Below are 25058 nucleotides of genomic sequence, written 5' to 3' on the forward strand. Positions count from 1 at the left end.
AAGTATATAATTTCTGTGAAAGTCCAGATAAAGAGCAGAAAGAGGGGGCAGATAGTACCTGAATGTCTGAGAAACTCAGCACCCATATATTTTTTAAATAAGCTTCATCATATTTTAAAGAGAAACATGTTGTTTGCTAATAATAAAGTAATTGTGCTTATGGTAGAAACTTTGAAAAACTATTAAAGTTTGGACACAAGAATAAAAATCACCTACATTTCCGCCACTTTGGCAAATCTATGTCACATTTAGGTATATTTCCCCCTTCTATGAAAAGTGTTATAACATGGTGAGATATGAAGAGAAACTTTTTTTTTAGGAAACTTTTTATTTTGAACTAATTTTAGATTTACAAGAAAGTTGCAAAAACAGTACAAAAAGTTTCCTTATATCCCTCAACTGGCTTCCCCTAATGTTAATGTCTTACATAACCATTGTACAGTTATGGAGAACAAGAAATGGACGTTGGTGCAATATTGTTAACTAAACTTCATTTTATTTATTTTTTAATTCTTTTTTAAAATTTAATTTAATTTTTTTATACAGCAGGTTCTTATTAGTTATCTATTTTATACATATTAGTGTAAACATGTCAATCCCAATCTCCCAGTTCATCCCACCCCCGTGTTAACTAAACTTTAGACTTTATTCAAATTTCACAAACTTTTCCACCAGGTCCTTTTTCTTTTCCAGGATCTTATTCAGGATCTCACATTGAATTTACTTAATGCTTTTCCTTAGTCTCCTCCAGTCTGTAACAATTCCTTAGTCTGTCTTTTCCTTTCATGGCCTTCACATATTTGGAGTATTGATAAGTTATTTTTTAAAATGTTCCTTGAGTTGAATTTGTCTGATGTTTTCTCATCCCTGGAATGAGATGCATTTTGCCAGGAAATATCACAAAAACGATGAAGTATCCTTCTCAATGCAAGGAGTCCATGATGTTGATATGTCTTACTATTTGTGGGGTTTACCCTGCTCACTTAGTTAAGGTGGTGTCTGGGTTTCTCCACTGTAAATTCATTACCTTTCTCTTTGTAGTAGATAGATATCTTGGGGAAGATACTTTGAAACTATGCAAATCCTGATTGTCCTTCAAATTTCACTCAATGATTTTAGTATCCACCTGTGGATTTCATCTGCAACAAGGAAAAGTTGTCCATTTTCCTTATGTATGTATGTATTTATTTATGGATATATATTTTATCTATGAGTTAACATCCAATATTATCAATTTTTATTTTGTTGCTCAAATGGTACCAGCTTTAGCAATTAGTAGCTCCTTGAGAGTGGCTTGCATGGTGTTTCAACAAATTTTCATTTTATTTTAAGCATCTTCCTTTTCTGGCACCACAAGATGTTCCAGGCCCACCCTGTATTTTCCCTACGCCAGCCTTGGAGCCAATCACTTCTCCAGGTGGTCCTGGTTCCTTTGATTAGAGAATGATGCTTAAAAACCAAAGATTGTCTTCCAGGTGTGCTAATTGCTACTAGGGTGTCACTGCTTTTAGGTCTGCTCTGCTGACAGAGCAAGGAAGTATATCTGTATGTTAACCCAATCACATACACACACTTCTAGGTGTCTATATCTATTAAACTGGAGATGTATTTTAAAATATGAGTTTATATTAGTACTTCTGATTCTAATCCAGCACAAGTTTCATTTTAGCCAAATACTTCTTTTTGCACTAGTGAGAACACTGGATCTCATTTTCTACACTGTGTTTACTTCTTTGTTCAATTCTAGACACATAAGTAGTTTCAGAATTGTTAACCCGTAACCCTGAGAAAAACACTTTTATTAGATTACAACCTTTATGTGTAGTTGCTTTTGTCTTAACCTTATAGTATCCAATCAAGATACTGTTTTCTACAGTTACTTAAGTTAATTTTTATCTTCCCCAATCCCTTTAGTGTTATTATGCAATAACTGTAATTTAATATAGTTTGGTTAATTTGATAGTGCTTATATTCAATTCTGAGTTCCCCCATCTCTACTGCTTTTAATAGTGTGACTATTTTGCTGGTATATGAAGCATTACTATAGTTTTAAGAGTCAGAGTTATACAAAAAGACATACTCAGAAAACTGTCACTCCCTTCTCATCCCTGCGACTCTGTTCCCATTTCTCCCTTCTTTCCATTCCTTTCTAATCCCCACCCCCATAGATAACAAATCCCTTTCATTTTTGGTTTATTCTTCCTGTGTATCTCTTGCACAAATGAGAAAAAAAAATGTATTTTCTTATATCTTCATCTTTCTCTTACAGAGGGTATCATACTATAGATACTCTTCTGCACTTGGCTATTTCACTTAACCATCTATCCTGGAATTCATTCCTTAATAACTCATAGAGATCTTCCTCATTCATTTTTGTAGCTATATATTACCCAATTGTACATATGTGTCCTAGTTTATTCAATCACTTTTATATGTGGATATTAAAGTTTGCTCCAATATTTTACAGTTCCAAAGAATGCTGCAATGAATAACCTTGAGTATGCACCATGCCCCAGTTTTATTTGTTGAATTAAATAAAAATAATAACAATTTCTGAAATAATATATAGCCCATTTTAAGAAGTTTTCCAGAAATGCTCTACACCAAAAGCCAAGATAGAGTGCCTCTTAAAAGAGTCTACAAAGGGGAGGCTGTCCCAACAGATAGAGATCTACAGGTGGTCTTCATAGCGTCACCATGGCTGCGATCATACAACACGCCTGCTGTGAGGAAGCTGGAGAAGGGCTAATTTGTTTAGCAAAAAAGCGCCTCTTCCCCAAACTCTGTCTTGAGTAATGTAATCATGGTAACCTACTGAAATAGAAAAGTCCAGAATCAAGTGCTTGATTCTGGAGTCCAGAATTTTGGAGTAAAAGGAATCAAGTATAAGCCTCCCTTTCCTTTCAGCTTTTCCACAAATCTCATCATTACTCTTAGCACAGTTGCTATCGTGTTCAAAATGGAAATGTTTGGGCTTCCTTGGTGGCGCAGTGGTTGAGAATCTGCCTGCCAATGCAGGGGACACGGGTTCGAGCCCTGGTCTGGGAAGATCCCACATGCCGCGGAGCAACTGGGCCTGTGAGCCACAACTACTGAGCCTGCGCGTCTGGAGCCTGTGCTCCGCAGCAAGAGAGGCCGCGATAGTGAGAGGCCGGCGCACCACGATGAAGTGTGGTCCCCGCTTGCCGCAACTAGAGAAAGCCCTCGCACAGAAACGAGGACCCAACACAGCCAAAAAAATAAATTAATTAATTAATTAATTTAAAAAAAATTCAGGGCCTGGGGTTCTCTGTCCCCCAAGGGGGGGGGGGGATGGAAATGTTTGCAGAGTGCTCCCTATTTTTTATGACTCGGGGTTTCTTAGAGGCTTAAAAACACCAATAATAGGAAATTACTTTTTGTAGATCATTAGCGATTAATACACTTGAGAATATTTCATGGCTATAAAAGTTCAAGAAATTGCATGAGGAAGACTCCTCCCACTCTGGCCATATGAGATTGTACTGTAAGAAATACATTTTACACGGTGGCACCCAGCACACAATCAAAAAGCTATGCAGATAACTGAAACTACATGCTTTGGGCTCTGATACTTTGTATTCCATTCTAGTTCATTAAAAAGGAAACATTTTGGCCTTGTGCTACAAAATTGATTTTGCAACCTTTAATGATTGTTCAGACCTGCAGCCTGAAAGACACTGAGCAAATGCTTTGAAGTCAAACAGATGTGAGCTGGAATCCTGGATGCACCTCTTACCAGCAGTCTTCTTGGGAGAATTCAGAATTATCTGGGGCAAGACTTTGGAATCTATATTTAAAGCACAGGTACAACACACACATATACACACACACACACATACAAACACCCTAGGTAGTTCTGATATAACTGACAGATCAATAGGAAAATAGAGCCTTTGGTGTTACTTCTATTTCAAATAAATGCTTGATGTAACAGTGGCAGATCCTCTACGTCTTCTTTAAGTCTGTCAAATAGTTTTATTTATAGAAAACACACTGCACCATAGGAGATGAGCATAGATGAGTTAAAAGATCACAGAATTTGAAGAATTTAAGTACCCCCAAATCAGAAGTCGTTAGCGATACATAGAAAAAAAGTGAGGCATTTGAGAGAAAATTCCAGTGTGCTCTGCAAATTTCAACTATGTAGGGGAGTGGTTTTGCTTGTCATTGCAAATGAGCATAACCCCACTGCTCTGGTATTAAAGTGCCCATAAAATCAATTTCTGTAGTAACCATCAATTGGTCTGTTTTGGACCCTAATCCCCTCCCTTTTTATTTTAATATATAACAAAGCACGTATTTATTTTTCACTAGCATGCACAAATTACATTGAAAACGTTTACACATTAAGGGTTTAAAAAATATTGATAATTTATATGTCTTTTATACCAGATTCAGCATTAACTTAAACAAGACTCTTTTGAGACATTTCATTAATGTTGAATCAAAGATCTGTATTCTTTTATTTCAGTAGTAGAGTCTGTTGTGTGTGGAGAAAATTGGGGGCAATGGAACTAAAAATTAATGTGATGTCAAATGCCATGTTACAACCAGCTACACCCACAGAATTGTAACCTATCACCTTATAGCGCTGGCCAAAATTTCAAGTCTTTCAAGTACATGGCTTGCAGTTTTAAAAGACAATTCCATCCAGATTATTTTCCAGGAATAATTCCTTTAGTTGGGTTTTCATTGCCAACGTGTACACTTTGGTGATTGCCAATATGTACTACCTAAATAAAACCACTTTTTCAAAGACCTTGCAAAGGATGTCTTCAGAGGACAAAAACTTAACGTGGATGGTCCCTCAAAGCTCTGCTTCCGAGCTGGAAATCTGAACTTCTCATTCGATCCTACACGGAACTTGTTTTCTTTTTGACGGAGCTCCGGGAAGCATAGGGCCATAATCTTCATAAGTGAAGCCATATTTGCTGTGTGGACTAGTCATTCATCAGTTATTCAGTGATAACAGGGTCTGGGTTTCTCCAGTAAAGGGAATAGATATGTTATAATCTACAGTTTCCATTTAGTTCCCCTTATGATCAACGCTTGAATTCCAATTCTAAAGAGTATATTTCTATTTGATCCTAAAGCATTTGCCAAAAGAACTCAGCAAGACTGCAAACAAATTCTTCCAAGTGCACCTCCGCTTCCAGTGACTTCACAGAAAACATCTGCGTGTTATTTGAAAATTAATCCTTTTCCATCTGTGTATCCTGTGTTTTGGACTCCCTTTCCTTCCCAAATATCCTGAATTCAAGGTATCTAAACTCATGGAGCAGTTGTCCAGAGGAGGAGAAGCAACCGCCCCTCCCCCAACCCCTGGGAGCAGACAGGAAAAGAATTATCCTAAGGAATTGTTTAAAAACCCAGACGCAGCAGACAGAAATAAAACCATGGCTGCATACGTTGATGTCCCAGGGGTCCAACATTTAACCTCATATGGGCAATAATTTGTTTAGCATTAAACTAAACCAGTTTGATGAACTCAAATGCCCTCGGCTCAATAGGCAGGACTCTCAGAGGAGCCTGTGTTACTTCCCTCACTTAAGTGAAGATTTGTAATAAAAATCCTAATGCCAGTTACATGCTTTTTGGACCTATAAGAACCTAACCACTTGGAGAATCATATTTGAGAGGTCAGAAAACTCCACAGTTAAAGATCGGTTTATAATTTACGAAGAAAATAGAAAGTTTTGTTTCTCTGAGTTGAAATTTGACAAGCACGGCGGGAAATATTGCTGGGTTTTGGCATAAGGTTTTGTGCTTTCCTCATAATTTGGGACCTGAATGAAGCCTGAGACTTCGGGGATCATTTTCTGGGAAAAATCGGGCAATTCAGTGCAGAGAATTTTGATATTTTTGGCATTTTTTGAGGTGTAACAAACACAACTCGGGATCCGAGAGGACACTCTGAGGCTGCCAGCGAGGCGGGCTGGACAGCGCACCAATCACGGCGCAGCTCCGCCCTATATAAACGGGCGGGCGCAGCGGCGCGGCCCGAGTCCCGGCCAGTGCCTCTGCTTCCGGCTCGAATTGCTTTCCCAACACCCGCCTTCAACATGTCTGAGACTGCGCCCGCCGCGCCTGCTGCACCGGCCCCTGCCGAGAAGACGCCGGTGAAAAAGAAGGCCCGTAAGGCTGCAGGTGCTGCAAAGCGCAAGGCGTCCGGGCCCCCGGTGTCCGAGCTCATCACTAAGGCTGTCGCTGCGTCCAAGGAGCGCAGCGGCGTGTCTCTGGCTGCGCTCAAGAAGGCGCTGGCGGCCGCGGGCTACGATGTGGAGAAGAATAACAGTCGCATCAAGCTGGGTCTCAAGAGCCTGGTGAGCAAGGGCACTCTGGTACAGACCAAGGGCACCGGCGCCTCGGGTTCTTTCAAGCTCAACAAGAGGGCGGCCACGGGGGAGGCTAAGCCCAAAGCCAAGAAGGCGGGCGCGGCCAAGCCCAAGAAGCCCACAGGAGGAGCTAAGAAGCCCAAGAAGGCGACGGGGGCGGCCACCCCCAAGAAGAGCGCCAAAAAGACCCCAAAGAAGGCGAAGAAGCCTGTCGCTGCTGCAGGAGCCAAAAAAGCAAAGAGTCCGAAAAAAGCGAAAGCAGCCAAGCCGAAGAAGGCGCCTAAGAGCCCAGCGAAAGCGAAGGCGGTGAAACCCAAGGCGGCTAAACCTAAGCCCGCCAAACCTAAGGCAGCCAAGCCAAAGAAGGCAGCAGCCAAGAAGAAATAGGAAGTTCCTTTGGCCTAAGGCTTAGAAGCTCGACACAACCCAAAGGCTCTTTTCAGAGCCACCCAAAGATATCAGCAAAAGAGCTGTTGGCACATTATTTAAGGGGGCGTGGCTGTGAGAAAAAGGCCGCAAGTGAGGGGCAGTCCTCCCCGGGGTGGGTCTTGATGGCAGCGGCTGTAGTACAACGTGACAGTCCCTTTAGGAAACTGGTAATAGCGTGATTAGAATGACCAGGGAACAGGCCTGAGCGTAAGCATCTTGTTTTAGGCTCCAGGGTGCGGAGGGAGTGGAGATTGCTGGTTGGAAGTTGGCCCCCACTTCGCCCCAAAGGGCGCGGTAAGGGGGAGCACAAACAGGGGTAGGAACTCTCCCCCCAGTATACCAGGCACTACGTTCTGTAGGTGTCTGGAGACCACTAAAGTGAAATTTAAATGTTTACTCCATTGAACGAAAGATGGTTTATCATTTAATGAGCCACTTGCATTTTCTTTGGTTAACAAGGACATGCCGACAGGCAAAATTGGCATGTTTGCGGGAAAAATACTCCCAAGTATTTTAAGTATCATGGTTTTTTAATAAGTAACAAAAATTATCAGGACTTCTGATGGAGAACGAAGAGGTTAAGGATTGCGAACTTTTAAGAGGGTGACCCAGCCCAGCACGTATGTGCAGGTGGTGGTTGCTTATTGGTTAGCTGCCCAGGGCGCGGGGTAATGCGTTTATCGAGCTTGTCCACCAGCTCCAGCTGGACATTAACACGGCGACTAGTTGCGGGGCCCGGACCAATGCACGAAGTTATCCAAAGGAACAGAGAAGTTGCTTTCAGTTACAAACTTAAAGCTAGCGTGTTGTCATTTCCTTTCATCTACTTGCTGTGAAATATACCGTGCAGGTGCTTCAAAAGGCTATTTGTACTAGCTATGGGTAGTCTAGTCTAGGCCCCTCTGATTGGGTCAAAGCACACTAACTAAACAGCCAATGAAAAGGTAGACCTGCTAGTATCATTTACATTCCTGTTTGTGACGCCACAATAAAATTAATCCAATCATGAGCGAAATCTTACTAACCTAATTTGAATACCGCATCTATAAGTAAATGTGGCCTCAGCGGGGGCGATTCTTTTCCCACGTGCGTGTTAGTGTTAGTGTTCAAATTTTTAACGCTACAATGCCTGAACCCACCAAGTCCGCTCCGGCCCCGAAGAAGGGCTCCAAGAAGGCGGTAACCAAGGCGCAGAAGAAGGATGGCAAGAAGCGCAAGCGCAGTCGCAAGGAGAGTTACTCCGTGTACGTGTACAAGGTGTTGAAGCAGGTCCACCCGGACACCGGCATCTCGTCCAAGGCCATGGGCATCATGAACTCGTTCGTCAACGACATCTTCGAGCGCATCGCGGGCGAGGCGTCGCGCCTGGCGCATTATAACAAGCGCTCGACCATCACGTCCAGAGAGATCCAGACGGCCGTGCGCCTGCTGCTGCCCGGGGAGCTGGCCAAGCACGCCGTGTCTGAGGGCACCAAGGCTGTCACCAAGTACACCAGCTCCAAGTAAACTTGCCAAGTAAGCGTCTTTACACCTAACCCCAAAGGCTCTTTTAAGAGCCACGCATGCTTTCAGCAGATGAGTTGTAATCCTTTCATTCCAAAAGCTATTTTCGGATGTCTCCTGTCAAATTTAAAGCTTCGCTACTGTTCTTTAATATTCTAAACAGCCGCGTTGAAAATACTTATGAGGAACTTAGAAAATAACAATATGTGCCGTTAATTGCGCGCTCACTATGGGCAAGTACATTTCTATAGAATCATGATACCACATAACCAGATATCAATTTGCACTGAAAATGCCATTTCAAGTGTACAGCTTTCCTCTTCGTGTGTAGGTCTCCAAGTTGATCCTGAGGTTGATCCAGAATTTGGCGATGACCCCTTACCCAGAGCACGAAAGAGCATGCTCTGACAACTTCATTCTGCTCGGAGCTTTTCCATTTCTCTTTCCCTTTTTTTAAAAAACCATATAGACATGTATTTCTGGAAAAAATGCTGAAGAAAATGGGAGTTTTCACTGAAATGTTACACAGGTTTTTCTGGTTTTCTTGCTTTGTAATTGGTGCAGTTTCTGCTTGAGGCTCTGAGCAGCGGGTGGGTGAGGGAGAGGAGGAGCCTACACTATCCTAAAGGCACCGAGGAAAGGGAAAGGGAAGCCTTCAAACCCGGTCAGCTACTATATCTTCTTTCCCAGAAAGTCACATTTAATTTATAGTCCTTTGGGGGCAGCATTCAGCTTTAAAGTCCTCTGGGTCACAAGAGGGAAGCACAGTACTCAATCAGTTAAGGCGCCTGATTAAGGTCTGAGGCCCCATTTTCAGCACCCTCTCCGCTTTCCCGGATGTCCCCGAGCGTCAAGGATGGAGAGGAAGTAGAATGAGAAGGAAAGCCCTTTCTGGCAGGATGTGGCTTTTGCTGCACTAGGTAGGATAGGAGTAAGGGTTTTCACTGCTGAGGAATAAATTTTGTCGGGAAGATAAATCTCTGAAAAGAGGTTCAGAGGGGCTGGGAGGGAGTGGCCGGGAGGAAAGGAATCAATGGTCAGAGATCACCAAGAAAATTGCCAGGTAGATGAGGCTGGGCTGAGAATGAAGTGCTGGTTGAGATGGAAAATTTAGGTGGAGGGTATTGTTGATTGAGGGAGGAATGAATTTAGAAACTCTAGGGTTCTCACGATCTCCCAAAGAAACAGGGATTCATGGATTATGGGGATAGATTTTCCATAATATGGCAAGCTGGGTACTTGGATGAACGATTAAAATCCAGAATAATATTTTTTTTAATTTATAAAAGTAACGAAGAGCCACCACAAAAGTAAGGAACTCTCGGTCCCAGGGGCTTGGCCCACGTGAAACCCCAAGCACCACAGCTGACTTCACCCAAACCTGCGCTTCGTTTTTTAGGATGTTATGTGACGCCTGGCCATGGTGGGGAGCATGATAAGAGCACTTTCCCAGTGAAGCTGAGACACCAGACCAAAATGAACTAGAAATAAACACACAAACACACCATAGATGATGGCAAAGAGTCTGCCCTGAACCTTGGTGCTGAGTAGATTCCACTGCTGAGAATTTGGACTACAAGCCAGACTTCATACTTACTTGTTTCAGCTTTAGTACCACAAGGATTCAAGACACCCAGGCTGAGAATTTAATTTAGGGATATCCCAAACTGGTTTGGTGCCCCTGAGCACCTGGTAAAAGCAAATACAAATCCTCTCTGGAAGAATAAGCTTCATTTTAGGCCTCAATAAATCTTCACAGATAAATATCCAAGAAAATGAATTAGCAGCTTCACAACCAAAATTAACCAAACACACCATGAAACAAGGCACCATGACCAAGAGCAATAGACAATGAAAACAAAAGCACAAATTAACAGATACAGACTTCAAGTGACTAACTTTAATATCTTAAAAAAAAAAAAATATGTGCGGGATTAAGAGAATACAAAGAATGATCACATAGATTTGAAAAAAACAAATAGAAATTCTAGAAATATATATACATTTATTTCCAGAATTTCTATTTGTTTTCTATAGAAACAAATGTTACTATTCTATAATAAATTATATATATAATTATATACAATATATATAAATATAAACATAAATTTATATAATACATATAAAATTATATATATAACAAATTATATATATACATATAAAATTATAACAGAACTGAAATTGAAAGCTTACTGGATGATTTTTTTTTTTAATTAATTAATTTATTTATGGCTGTGTTGGGTCCTCGTCTCTGTGCGAGGGCTTTCTCTAGTTGTGGCAAGCAGGGGCCACTCTTCATCGCGGTGCGCGGGCCTCTCACTATCGCGGCCTCCCTTGTTGCGGAGCATAGGCTCCAGACGCGCAGGCTCAGCAATTGTGGCTCACGGGCCCAGTTGCTCCGCGGCATGCGGGATCCTCCCAGACCAGGGCTCGAACCCGTGTCCCCTGCATTGGCAGGCAGATTCTCAACCACTGCGCCACCAGGGAAGCCCTGGATGATTTTAATAGCCAACTGGACCCAGCTGAAGAATTTTCATGAATTATATAACCAGATCACAAGGAATTATCCAAAATGAAAAGAGAGGAATGTAAAAGTGAGTTTAAGAGATCTGGAATTAGTAGTAAAATTGTCTGGCATGCATCTAATCATAGTAGCAGGACACGCAGAAAATGATGCAGATGTGAGATTTAAATGATCATGGCTGACAGTTTTTTAGAATTGATGGATTACTCATAAAATGAAAAATAAATGTAGTGAAAAATGATACAACAGAAAGGGTTACTGTGTGACACTAAACTAAGCCATATACATTCTTACAACAAATATAATGCTGATTTTCATAGGGTTGTGCCTTCTAATCTGTGTGGACACATGGCATCAGACCAAAGCACTGTTTGAAATTCTTGGGGGGAGGGGACTTGAGTGATTGATTATTTACATGCATTTTGTATCTAGGTAAAAATTCTGTTAATGCTAATCCATATTTAATGGACTATCTTGATTTTCATTGCATATAATACTATCATTAGCAAATAAAAAATCTGTGATATTCTTTCCAATAACAATTTCTCTTAATCTCTTTTATCTTATTGTGTTAACTAAAATCACAAACTATTTCATATTAGACATGCTATTAGATGTCACCATCTTTTTCCTCCTTTTCATGGAAATAGCTTTGGTAGTTCATTATTTATAATAATACCTGTGTGTGTGTGTATGTGTGTGTGTGTGAGAGTAGTCTTTATTGTACTGATGTAGTTTCCTTTTAATTCTTTTTTAAGAGTTTTTATTAGGAATGATTTATGAAATTTTGTCATCTGATGAAATAATGTCCTTTTTCTCCTTTAACCTTTTGCAATAAAGTACATGTAGATTTTCTAATGTTAATCCATGCTTCCAGTCCTAGGACAAATCTTATTTGGTCATGTTGTATTATTATCTTAAATAATGGCTGGATAAATTTTAATATTTTACATGGATTTTAAAAATCTCTACTATTCATACATAAAATCATTCTATGATTTTCCCTTCTGGGTTTACCTTCATCAGATTTTGTCCTTAAGGTTATGGTAGCTTCATAAACTTCACTGTAGGGCTCTCCTTTATTACTTACTGCTGTATAATAAATTATCCCCAAACTGAGTAGCTTAAATCAATGAACATTTATTATCTCATTCAGTTTCTGTGATCAGGAATCCAGAAGTGACTTAGCTGGGTGGTTATGACTCAGGGTCTCTCGGGAGGTTGAAGTCAAGATGTAAGCATAGGCTGCAGTCATCTGGAGCATAGGCTCCAGACTGTAGCTGGAGGATTCCCTTCCAAGATGGCTTGAATGCCATCTTGGATGCCAGACAAGTTCCTGGTGGCTGGTGGCAGGAGGAACTCCGCTCCTTGCCACATGGACCTCTCTGGAGGGCTAAATGACTGTCTTCAAAACACAGTAGCTGTTATCCCACAGAAAGAGAAATTATAGAGAAAAAGAGAGAGTGTCAGGAATGCCTTCTGCGACCTAGTTTCGAACATCACACACTGATGCTTCTGCCACTTTCTATTCATTAGAAGCAAGTCACTTAAACCTAGCATATATTCAGAAGGGGAATTAGAATCCACTTTTGAGGTAAGGATATTTTAAAAATTTGTGGACATATTTTAAAAACCACCACATCATTCTTTTTATGCTTTAAATACTTGAATGTAAAAAGTATTTGTGCTTTAAAGATTAGATAGAAATAAATTGTAAAATCACCTGAATTTAATACCTTTATACTTGGTAGATTTTTAGGAATTCCATCAACCTAGACTATAATAGACCACTATCCACAGAGACAAAGTCAATAAAACTCCCACATGATGCCCTGATGGACTTTTCTCTGAGATTGTAAAGGACAAAATAGCGGCCTCTGCAGTTAAATAAAACATTATCTCAGCACATAGCAGGTACTTTTTAAAATATTGAATGAATTGAATTAATTCATCTGAGAAATCCTAAACTGCAATCAGGAAAGCAAATCTCTGGTGCACGACTGTTTTGGAATGTCCAACAAACTAATACGTTTGGTCTTTTTGAAAAAGAAAACAAATTAAAGAAGAAAATAAATATAGTAAAAAATTAAAATTTCAGAAAATACTGTGGCATATGAAAATAGGAGAAAATAGGGCTTCCTTGGTGGCGCAATGGTTGGGAGTCCGCCTGCCGGTGCAGGGGACACGGGTTCGAGCCCTGGTCCGGGAAGATCCCACATGCCACGGAGCAACTAGGCCCATGCGCCACAGCGGCTGAGACTGCGCTCTACAGCCCGCGAGCCACAACTGCTGAAGCCCGCGCGCTTAGAGCCGGTGCTCCGCAACGGGAGAAGCCACCGGAATGAGAGGCCCCCGCACAGCAAGGAAGACCCAACACAGCCAAAAATAAATAAATTAAATAAATTAAAATAAAAAAGAAAATAGGAGAAAATAATAATATAGAAAATAGTAATGAAATTTAAAATTGACAAGAAATTAAAGGTAACATACAAATTTATTTAAAATATAGGAGTGAAGATTGATGATGAGTAAAAAAATACAATGTTTAAAGTGTAAGGTAACAGATTAAGAGTTAGCAGAAACTCCGTAAAAGAAGAAACTAAACTGAAGAATTCAGTTATGAAGGTTTATAAGGAGATTCTTGATGTGTGTCAAAACGTCCTAGCAAATTGTACCATGGCAGTAGTTAGCATATTTATTTATAAATCAATTTATTTAAGAGATAGCCATTGAATGTGTCTGGGCTAGTCACTGGCATGGGCACTGGAGATACAAAGAGAAATAAGGTTGTCCTTGATTTCCAGGAGCCCTCAGTTTTGTAAGATCGTCAAGGAAGCTTACAGTTAACTGCTTTCATTTCCCTTTATCTTTCACTAAGGCCCAAACAAGTGTTTATCACTCTTTGGAAATCTGCAGTTAGGTGAATAGACTTAGTCTCATGTGGGAACTACCAAATTCATTAAATTAAGGCAAAAAAAATCATCCTAATTTTTGAGTGACAAAAAAATATAGTAATATTAATACCATTGTGGGACTTCCCTGGTGGCGCAGTGGATAAGACTCCACGCTCCCAGTGCAGGGGGACTGGGTTCGATCCCTGGTCAGGGAACTAGGTCCCACATGCATGCCGCAACTAAGGAGCCTGTGTGCTGCAACTAAGGAGCCAGCAAGTCACAACTAAGGAGCCCACCTGCCACAACTAAGACCTGGTGTAACCAAATAAATAATAAAAACATAAAAACTGCATATAAAAATAATAATAATACCATTTTGACATAGTGCAAATCTAAGAACAGTCCATAAGGCTGCACTCACACATCTGACACCAACTTCAGGGTTCAGAGGTCTCTCCAAAACTACCCTCAGATTAGATAATTTATTAGAAGGACTCACAGAACTCACTAAAAGCTATTATACTCAAGGTTAGGGTTTATTATAGCAAAAGAACACAAAGCAAAATCAGCAAAGGGAAGAGACACATGGAGCAGAATCTAGGAGGGTTCCAAACTCAGAGCTTCCAGTAACCCTTTCCCAGTGGAGTCATGGAGTGTTAACAACACCTTCCTGCAACAATGTGTGACAACACAATATGTATTGCCAACTAGGGAAACTCACCCAAGCCTTGGTGTCCAGACTGGATCTTTAGTATCCAGTTCCTCTGGATCTAGCACAGATATGGCATGGCCCAAAGCACCCAACATAAATGATCCTATTACACTATCCAGTGTAGCTCAATGCCTCCTGGTAAACAAAGATAATTCTTATCATGCAGGACATTCCAAGGGCCTACAGATCACATTTCAGCAAAGGGCAAAGGCCATACCTCCTTGGATAAGGTTAATTCTGAACAAAGTCATAAGAAAAACTATATTTTTGCAATTTTGAATTAGATATCTATCGACTGTAACTTGAGTTCTACAACTATTTGCTTTTTATGATTGTTCTGTCACATATTTTTGCATACTTAGATCAACTGTGAACCCAGAAATTATAAGGAGGTTTCTTTTGGAAGACTAATTTTTGTACTTTATTCAGATGAACAACTTCAGCAGTAGTCTCGATTCATACTTCCAACTTCCCTCCAAACCCTAGCTGCAGGAAAAGAAGACTTAGGAGAGGTAGAGTTCAACTTTGGGAAAAGTTTGGGGAAAGTTTCATGCTGGTGGCATGAGCATTTAGTGCTAAATAGAAGAAAAGGCTCCTTTTCTTTACATGAAAAGCAGCATTTGAGTGGCTCTTCCTTTCATAAACCATGAAATTTGCCATCATGCACAGGGAACAGGAATTGTAGAAAACTAAAGGAGTTATGCTTTAGAATTTTGTTTAAAAGTTTTAACAGTGAATGTTAAGCTGTATTTCATAAATACAAAACAACAGAAATATCACAGCCAAATTATGGCTATTTTTTTTAGTAAAGAAGGAGGAGGAGCATGGGGAAAAGAAGAAAGGTGAGAGAAAATGAGGACTCAGAAAAAGAATGGAAGAAGCAAACTACTACAAAAGGGAGAGAAAGGGCCTAGCGACCAAAGAGAAGCCTATAAAAGACTGTGATAGGAGAGAGGCAGTGGGTGGACAGACTTAGTCATGTATTTGGTATTTCAGCTGGGTATAATACCTGTTACATAACTGAAATATTCTTCACATTTCTTGGGTTTTAGGTTGAGTGGATTAATCAAAATGGTATCATATCTGGGAGACTTTTCTGACCAGCAGGTGTAAAATGGTACCTCCCTATCCCATTTTTTACTTTCCTCCATTCATTCTTCTTTGTTATACTTAGTACTTATTGACATAAATTTGTTTATTATTTGTTTCCCCTCCCCATTCTCAAGACTGTAAGCTCATGGGAGCAGGGTTAGTCTTTTTTGCTACTGACTCCCTAATGCCTTGACTGTTTCAGACACAGAGTAGGCTCTCAGTAACCATTTGCAGCACGACATAATTAATTAGTTAATTAAAATACACATACGTCTGCAACAACAGGAATAGAGGCCAGATCTGGTTGTTGAAATGGTTCAATTGAATGAGTGACTCAGCCTTTCTGGGTCTCACTTTCTTCATCTATACAAGGAGAATAATAATAATGCATTACTTCTTAGAGTTATTTTAAGGATTGAGATAATTTGTGTAAAGCTCTTAAAACAGTTATAGTCATTTCGTAAGCACTTAGCAGTTGTTAGCAATTGTTATATTTTCCTTAATCTCTGAATTAAAATGAAAATCAGAGTGACTAATTCTCTTCAGGTCAAAAACTAAAGGGAGAGAATATAAGCTTTTAAACTATTTGAATTCCATCCCAGTAAGGGTAGTTGGGAGATTTGGAACAAAGATTATATTATTGAGAAATATCTCTTGACTGAGCATGGTTTGAGTCATTACCTGTTAATGCTAATAATGACTAAAGTGTAGGTAACACTGGAGCAGAGATTCCTCATAGCACATTATACAAGTGTATGTAAACAGAGCCCTCTTCTTTGTATAGCAGATATTAATGGTGATGGCAAAATGGCACCTAACATATAAACCTTTTTTATTTCTTCAATCAGGGGAGAGATATAAGTACAGAGAAGAAATGAATGCAAACAGTAACTGAAAATGAGAATCTGGCCATAGAAGTTATGAAGTATGATGTCTGACCTGCCTGAGATGATAGATTAGTATGTATATCCCACCAAAATCCTACCCATTCTGATTTGCTGCACACTGACTTATCAAAAGGAGATCACTACCTGAGTGGAAGAGCCTAAACAAGGTGTTTTATCTTTTTCATTTTATTTTTATTTACATTATAAAAATAGAATTTACTTCTGTTACAGGCGTAATTACTGGGAACTCATTATTTACCGTGGACCACCTTTGCTGGGGGAAGTCTAAAAGGATGGCAAAACATTTGTAAATGAGATGCTATATTTAATAAACTCTATGGATAATTGAAATTCCGCTTTCATTGTTGATTCAAATTCTTCTCCTAAGAGCTCCCCTTTCTGGGCAGACAATTTATTTATATTTCAGTTTATTTTCTGGCATTAAGTTCTGAGTGGGTAAGACCTAAGAACTGTTTTGGCTTTGTTAACGATCTCGAAGGTAAAAACTTAGTTTAGCTAAGCTGACATTTAAGAGGTCATCTTCAACATCTGAATTAAGGGGAACACATTACTTCTCACCTGAAGGATTTTTTTCTTTTTTTTTTTGGCCGCGCCTCGCGGCTTGCGGGATCTTAGTTCCCCAATCAGGGACTGAACCCGCGCCCTCGGCAGTGAAAGCGCGAAGCTCTAATCACTGGACTGCCAGGGAATTCCCTTGAGGGATTTTTAAAAACAGATTGCTGGGCCCCACCTCACAGTTTCCGATTCACTAGACCTGGAGTAGGATCCAGTAATTTGCATTTCTAAATTATCAAGGTGGTGCTGATGCTGCTGGTCAGGGATCACACCTGGAGAACTGTGCTTTAAATTACGACTTGGGATGTCCCTGAAATGATACTACCAAATAGCCGCACAAAACTGAAAGATCACCTTGAGGCTTAAACTGGAAGTGTCAAGTCCTGAAAATTGGCACCTCCTTCCGGTACAGCCACGTAAGGGTGGAAAGAACAACGTGGCGTTCCACGCCCGGCCTCTGTCGGCTCCCGCCCATAGCCACGCCCCCCCACGCAGGGTCTGTCAAAGGGCCGACCCGCCACGCCGCTCCACGCCGGCTCCCTCATTGGATCGTCTCACCCAACTTCACGTTCCGCTGCTTCTCCCAGAGCCCCACGTTACGCATACGCCACGTTACGTCACTTCGGCTCCCCCACCCCTCACCGCCCCCCGGGTCTCCAGTAAGCTGCAGGCTTCCGCCAGCCCCTTGCGCGCGCGAGATTTCGCGTGGCAGCCACCTGCTGATGCGCAGGCTCTGCGGACCCAGCTTCTTCCGGCTACCACTGGATACTGGAGAGTCCCAACAGTCCATGAGGACATGCGCAGATTAAAACGGGGAACCGAGCAGTTTGAAGACCGAGAAACAGGGCAGCAGACCTCCGGTAGTTTTTTCCTCCTCTCTCGATTTTTTCTGAGCTGACGCTTTCCCTCATAACTAATCCCCAGGACACCTTCCTTGCACCACCCCTGTTTATTATCAGCACATTTCTAGGGCACTTTGTGTGAGGATTAAGTGCGTGTATATGTATGTGTGTGTGAATTATTATTACTTCCCACTTGAATAACTATATGTGTTTTAAATTTCATCTTGAGATGCACGAAGGGCCTACATTTATTAGGCTACGGTAGACACAGACCCTACGGCCCACAGTACTTTTAGAGGCTGACGAAAATATTTTAATTTCTTCTAAAATCGGAATTAAAAATGAACTTTTAGGTCGATGAAAACGTTCTGTGTAATACTAATATTTTAATGTTTATATAATTTTAATAATGTTATTTTTTTTTTTATTATTTTTACGGAGGAGAGGGCCCAGGAAGGCAAAAGTGCATAGGGCCCGCAAAACATAATGCAGCCCTGGGTGCAGTTTGCACACAACCATCTCCAGTTATTTTTATTTACTTAAAAAATTTTTTTTCTTTTGGCATACACCTAGACACATTTCCAAGTGCTTTCCAGATGTTAACTCCTTTAATACTTGTAACACACCTATGAACTATTGTTATCCCAATTTTACCCAGATAGATTGAGTCACTTAGAGCTTAAAATAATTTATCCAATGTCCTCTAATTAATAAATGGCAAAGGGGATTCTGACCCAAGCAGCTTAGCTCCAGGGTCCCTGCTCTAAACCATTGCACTAGAGACATTATCTCTTGGTAACTAAGCAATCCGAATCAATCATAGCAGGTAAAATTTAGAGCAAACTAGCCAGGCTACTTTGAGCCCTCTTCTTGACTTGGCCTACAAAGATTTGAACAAATTCTTAATATAGTTTCTGACAGCTCAAGGTCTGATGATCCTAGCCTCTCTTAGGTTCCATGCCCCGCTATTTCTTTTTTCTTTCTTTTCTTTTTGATTTGTTTTATTTTGTTTCGGAGAATCATCTTCACTATTTTTGCTCATTAACATGAATTCTACAGTGCTTTACCAAAAATACAGTGCTGTTTTGTGGCATACCATTGAATTTTTAGGTTATTTTGGAGTTTATGAACATTTTAGCATATTGAGTCATGACAAAACATAGTATAGTGTATATTTATCTCTTAATTTGAGTGAATCTTGTTTTGTATCCTCCAATCGCATTTCATAGTTTTATTCATACAGATCTGGAATATTTTTTCCCGGACTTAGAACCCTTAGAAAGTGTTGTTCTGTTGTAAATGATTTCTGGTTTTTCTATTTCGATTCCAGAAAGGCCATGAATTTTTATGTGATGCTCATGTAGCAACCAATGCTTTTAAGCTCTGTAAGGTCTAATTATTTGTTTATAGATTTTCATGAATTTTTACAATGACATATTATTTGCAGACCATAAAGATAACAACTTTTCTTATTGCATCCTTACCCTTCTTACTTGTACTTGTCTCATGGTATTGGCCAGACCCTTGGTGCCATGTTGAATAGGAGTAGTACCACCAAATTTTGTCTTTCTTTTGACTCTTTGGGAATCATTCTAAAATTACACTGTTAAATGTTGTGCTCACTGTCACTACTCCTTATGAAGTAAGTAGCTACTCCTTATCCTTCTAGTTTGTTAAAAGTGTTTATAAAGATAGAGTGTCATATTCTAACAAATATTTTCCCAGTATCTATGCAAATGATAACAGTTTTTCTCTATTAATTTCTTACACTGGCAGATTTGATGTTAAACTTTTCCTCCATTCTTGGAATAAATCCTATATGATATACTATTATTTTTTTTTTAATAATGTGGTCTCTTGGTTTCCATTTGCTTGCATTTCAGCTAGAGCTTTTTCTTTAAAAAAATGAATTTCATGAGTAAAATGAGACTGTAATTTTCCCTCGTCTCTCTCTTTCTTTCTCCCTTTGTTTTCGTTCTGTGTTGTTCCTGTCCAGTTTAGGTAAGTGTACAGAATTTCAAAAGAAAAAAAAGGAGAGCTATTTTTCTATTGAAATAGCTTCTGTAAAATAGGGATTATCAATTACTTAAATTTCACTAATACCTGTAAAACCCAGTTGTGCTTGGTATCATTTAGATTGAAGAGTACAGGAGAGTTTTTTTTTTTTTAACTGCCTGTCATATTTCCATAATCATAACTTGTTTATTCAACCCATTACTTAATTTTTTTCTTGAAAATTATCCTTTTCTGTTAAGTTTAATTTTTTGTAAAAGTTATTCATAGCATTCTTGTGGTTCTTTATATCTCTTTTTTGGTAGCTACTTTCCCTTTTCTATTCCTATGATTTATTCACACACACACACTCTCTTTTTTTTTCCTCATTAGTTTTTCTAGATGTTTGTCTATTGTTATAAGGTTTTTCAAAGAACAAGCTTGTGGTTTATGGATTATCTCCATTTTTTTCTTTAATTATTATTTTTTTAAATTTCAGGTCAGGGTTGACATATTTAAAATAATATGTCAATGTGAAAATCCATGAGAATCTATAAACAATGAGATCTAATAAGAGCTCAAGAGGGTTGGTAAATATGTGCACCACATAAAAATTCATGACCTTTCTATACATTAGCAGTGACCTATCTGGAATTGAAATAGAACATCATTCACAACAGTACAACACATTCTAAGAATTCTAAGGCTGATTCTTTCTACTTTATTTGATTTATTTTCCTGTTCTTTTTTTAGCTTTTTTTGTTGAACACCTAGTTTGCATATCTTTAGTGTTTCTTGTTCCTTAATATATGCATATAATATTATATATTTCCCTTTTAGTACGGCTTCAGATACATTCAACAAATTTTATATGTATTATTCTCATTCATATTTATCTCATAATATTACATAATTTCCCTTATGATATTCTAATCCATGGTATTTAGAAGTGCACTTTTAGTTTCCAAGCATATGGGAAGATTGTTTTATTTTTACTATCTTAAAAAAAATATTTTCTATTGCTCTTTAATTAGCTGATAAAAGAGTGCCGTATATATGAAACTGGTTTTTTTTGTATCCATTGTGACTTTTTCTAAACTCGGTGTTGAATTTTTGAAATTATTAAATGCGTGCTTTTAAAAATTGGACATTCTCTTTGTGTTAAGTGCAGGAATCCCAGATAGATCAAGTTTGTTCATTGTGTTGTCCAAATCTTCTATAACCATACATGTTTTTCTCTGCTTGTTACGTGAATTTATAAGAGTAGTATATGAAAGCTTGCCCTACAGCTGTAAACTTGAAGTTCTCTTGCTAATTCTGCCAGTTGTTGCTTATATAGTTAGTGATTGTGTGGTCAGGTACATAGAAGGTCCTGAATGTTACATCTTATCAGTGGATTTTTATTTTATCATTATGGAATATAGCTCTTTTTTATTTTTAGTTCTATTTTATTATTTTTTTAAATTTAGCCTGGTTTTGATTGTCCCTTGTTCCTTGATTGTATTATTACATTTTTATTTCTTCAAACTTCCAGTAAACAGTTATTTTATAGTCTCTGATAATTTCAGTATCTGAAATTCACTGCCCGAGGGAAAGAGAGGGAATCTAAGGCTCTTGTTTGTTTGGATGCCTGACCCTCCATAGTGTCTGTTTTCCTCTTCGATTTGATAACATTTATTATAAGCTTATATTTGGACATTCCAAGTTCCTGGTAGAATGCCTGGCACGTAATAGATGCTAAATAATTACTGAATAAATAAATCACAATCAATCTGTGTACAGTATATCTAGAGAACTTGGGTTCACGATGCTTCCTTCTTGAAGGGGTTTTGCCTTCACAAGTCACTAGGAGGCGCTATGAACCTAGGTTACTAATTTCAGGAAGCTTTCACTGAAACACGGCGGGGGCGGGGGCGGGGGGCGGTGGCGCGGAAGGTTGGGGAGCCTGAGGAATGTTAGGAAAAAAAGTCAAATTCAGGGAGGACACCTCTCTGCAGAAAGGAAAGAGGGTACTGAAAGAACTAACTAAGAAGCCGGTTTCAGATGAAGAAGATGATGATGATGGTAATAATAATAAATTTAAAATAAATGTGTTAAACACCGGGTTCTTAATTTTCAGTAAGTATTTGGGTTTTTTGTTTGTTTTATCATTTCACTAGTTAGACTGAAGAACTATTTCTGACCCTCCTTTGTGGCTAAACTGGATGTGATTTGCTCCTTTCCAGTTCGAAGGTTTATAGCCATATAGGCTACGAAATTCTTTTCTTTCTTATCTCCCTTCAAGTGATGTAATTTTATTTCCCTGCCCTTTGTTTTTACGCTGTATTTCTGCATTTTCTGTACAGTGGGAAACACTGTACTCGGAATTGTCTGGATAACCGCCTATTTTTTCTCAGTTCTTCCTTTCCCTCTCACTGGATTCAAATGTAAAGATACAGCTCTTCCAGGAGCTGTAAACGGGCCTTGCAAATCGGAGACTAACCGTGCCACGAGCTTTTACCTCCTTGGTATTTCAAAACACTGTAGAGAGTGACTTCCAGTTTTTAAAATTAACAAACTAATCTGAATTGTTATAAACGAATCAGACCTCATTATAAAATAGGTTAACTAGATTAAAGAAGGTGGCCTGATTGCTGGAAAACTGTCTCAGGATATGACCAGTGAGACAGTGTATCTGGAATGATTTATTTGCATGCAGACCTCAAGACGAACGAATCAGCAATTGCATAACTAAGTCTTCATTTGCATAACGTTGCCTACAAATAAGCAGGATCCGGTGGAGCGGACACAGTTTTCTTTTTTTCAGAAGACATCGACGGTACAGTGCCTGAAGTAGTGAAGTCTCTGGCCCCGAAGAAGGGCTCCAAGAAGGCGGTGACCAAGGCCCAGGAAAGAGATGGGAAGAAGTGCAAGGGTAGCCGTAAGGAGAGCTACTTCGTGTACGTGTACAAGGTGCTGAATCAGGGCCACCCGGACAGGACACCGGCATCTGGTGCAAGGCCATGGGCATCACGAACTCGTTCGTCAGTGACATCTTGGAGCGCATCGCAGGAGAAGCGTCGCGCCTGGCGCATTACAACAAGCGCTCGACCATCACTTCCAGAGGAATCCAGATGGCCGTACGCCTGCTGCTGCCCGGGGAGCTGGCCAAGCACGCTGTGTCCGGGGGCACCAAGGCTGTCACCAAGTCTACCAGCTCCAAGTAAATGTTTATAGCCACTTTTCAGAGCCATTTCATGTTTTCACAATCAGAGCTGTGCACTAGCTTGTGCGGTTTCGTGAACTCTGGGCTTTAAATTAGTATCAAGGGTAACGCTTAGCAAAGTACTTAAAAAGTTAGCGATCCTCGGTTGGCAAATCTACTGTATATGGTTTCTGACAACTGTTCCGCATATGAGGGTTGCTTCCCAACGGCCAAAGCGAACGTGCACTGAAACCACTTAGTGCTAACCCCAATCCTTGGAGCTCTAGGTCACCTTTATAAACTTTGTACAGGGTGCTCTCTGGGCTGGAATCGGCGCTTTGTGAAGCTCTGGTCTTGGTTTTATGTAAAGCGTCAGGCTGTAACGTCCAAGAGACCACAGTTATGTTTGAAAATCCCACCTTCTAAAACCAGAACTTTTAGTATAACTTTGCGGGTCTTCCGCCTAGGTTCATTTGTGTGGATCTAATTCCTTTTCCTCACACTCCCTCACCCCCAGCCCTTTGCCTAGGGCTTTCAAGTCCTGGCTGAACATTTTTTCTAAGATTCTTTACAAGCGTATTATGTTGGGTGGCTGCAGCTCTCCAGTAAGGGGAAAATAGTTACTAACTTTTTATTTTGTTTTATCTCTTTCCTGGTCATTAGATTTTTGTTTGAAGAATGCAATCTTCTCCCCACTCTCCTGACTCGTTTTACAAACTAGACCTGCAAGGTTCACAGAATTCTGTATTCAGCTGCCTGTCTTCTCACTAGAGTAGCCACATAATATAAAGATTGTCTCTGCTGCCTCCAATCTGTCCTTTTCTGTCCCCGGTGAGCTCCCTTCTGAGCCCATCGCCCTATCCTGCCTCCAGATGTCCTCCCTCTGCTCAGTTCAGAAACTGGAGGGATCCTGGCAAGGAAGAAGAGAGGGACCCAGGGTCGGCTCAGAACGCAGAGAGGAAGAACTGTGGAAGTAGAGATGCTTTTTAATGTTGTGAGCTGAACACTGAGGTTTGGAAGCCTACGGTTTGTGATCGCATAGTGCCCAGGAGATTAAACCCCGGGAAATAAAGAGCAGGGCTCTCCCCTCATTTCTCCGGAAACTGCAAGGTAGAGGTGTCCTTCAGGAAGTCAGGTGAAAAAGGTTCAGTTGAGGGCACTTCACCCATAAATGGAAATGCCAAATCCACCCAAGAATTGCTATCACTCTCCTTGAGAAAAACTCCTAGCCAGCCTCCAGGGCCAGTCTATCTGGTCTCCATTTTATTGTCTCAGAAAGGTAGATAATAAAATAAGCACGAAGATACAAACAAGTCTTTATTTTCAGGTTACTGAATTACAATTGCATTTCGACTGTTTCTGATCACCTTGATTTTAGTCGGAGGTCATACTAAAACTCCTCGGTTCATAGGGTATTTAGTTTCCATTCCAGAGTCACCGTGGGGGCTTTTTGTTTTTTACCTGCTCACAGCCTTTGGATGATCACCCACCTCACAAAAATCAAAAATCTGTGCTATGGCCCCAAGCCCTGAAAAGTCTGGCCCTCACCTAACTCTCCAACCCAACCTCAGAGGATTCTTTTTCTCCCTTTTGTTTTGTGTTTCTTCATTGTTTTTTGGTTTGGTTTTTTTTCCAGGCCTTTGCCGTTTTTCTCTGTCTGAAATGCCCCTGATTCCACATCCATCCCCAGCACACACACAGTTTACTGATCAACAACTTCAATTTCAGCTTAATCATTATTATATCCTTGGGGAAGCTGGCCTCCATTGTTAAAGGCTCTCACAGTCACAAACAACTGGATGTATACCCAGCCCCCCAAATTAATCATTACTAAGGGGACATGGGACCCTTAGGATTGATGTGGTTGAATCAGAACCCCATTCCTGAGGCTAAGAGAGGGACTCTGCCTTCCCTGGAGCACAAGGCAGGGAGGAAAGGGAGACCTTAACAAAATTGAGGCTATATTAGAAAGGAAGAGGGCAAATGACTTTTGGCAAGGCACTTGCACTGCCTGATGTAAGGGCCTTCTAGGCAGACAGAAGGAGCATCCACCAAGTTCATTCATAT

General features: G+C 40.1%; 3 protein-coding genes and 1 pseudogene across 3 annotated transcripts in view; 3 read left to right on the forward strand and 1 right to left on the reverse strand.

Annotated features, from left to right (window-relative positions):
* LOC133094981 (uncharacterized) overlaps positions 1–25058 on the reverse strand; it is a 110129-nt gene that overhangs the window by 82026 nt on the left and 3045 nt on the right. Inside the window, exon 2 of the mRNA XM_061195779.1 lies at positions 23220–23237. Coding sequence (XP_061051762.1) covers positions 23220–23237 — 18 coding nt within the window. The remainder of the gene's footprint in view (positions 1–23219; positions 23238–25058) is intronic.
* On the forward strand, positions 6036–7820 carry LOC133094982 (histone H1.4). The gene has a single exon (XM_061195780.1). It carries the CDS (start codon positions 6084–6086, stop codon positions 6741–6743), a length of 660 nt encoding a protein of 219 aa, XP_061051763.1. The 5' UTR covers positions 6036–6083; the 3' UTR covers positions 6744–7820.
* On the forward strand, positions 7841–16748 carry LOC133094988 (histone H2B type 1-M). Its single transcript, XM_061195787.1, has 2 exons — positions 7841–8300; positions 16359–16748. The coding sequence occupies exon 1, from the start codon at positions 7911–7913 to the stop codon at positions 8289–8291; it is 381 nt and encodes a 126-aa protein (XP_061051770.1). The 5' UTR covers positions 7841–7910; the 3' UTR covers positions 8292–8300; positions 16359–16748.
* On the forward strand, positions 17758–23028 carry LOC133094987 (histone H2B type 1-P-like; annotated as a pseudogene).

Source organism: Eubalaena glacialis, chromosome 7, assembly GCF_028564815.1.
Source record: "Eubalaena glacialis isolate mEubGla1 chromosome 7, mEubGla1.1.hap2.+ XY, whole genome shotgun sequence".
NCBI classification, from domain to species: Eukaryota; Metazoa; Chordata; class Mammalia; order Artiodactyla; family Balaenidae; genus Eubalaena; species Eubalaena glacialis.

Bases quoted from the DNA above. Each gene is read 5' to 3' on its own strand.
- LOC133094988 (XM_061195787.1), top strand. From the start codon at position 7,911: ATGCCTGAACCCACCAAGTCCGCTCCGGCCCCGAAGAAGGGCTCCAAG.
- LOC133094982 (XM_061195780.1), top strand. From the start codon at position 6,084: ATGTCTGAGACTGCGCCCGCCGCGCCTGCTGCACCGGCCCCTGCCGAG.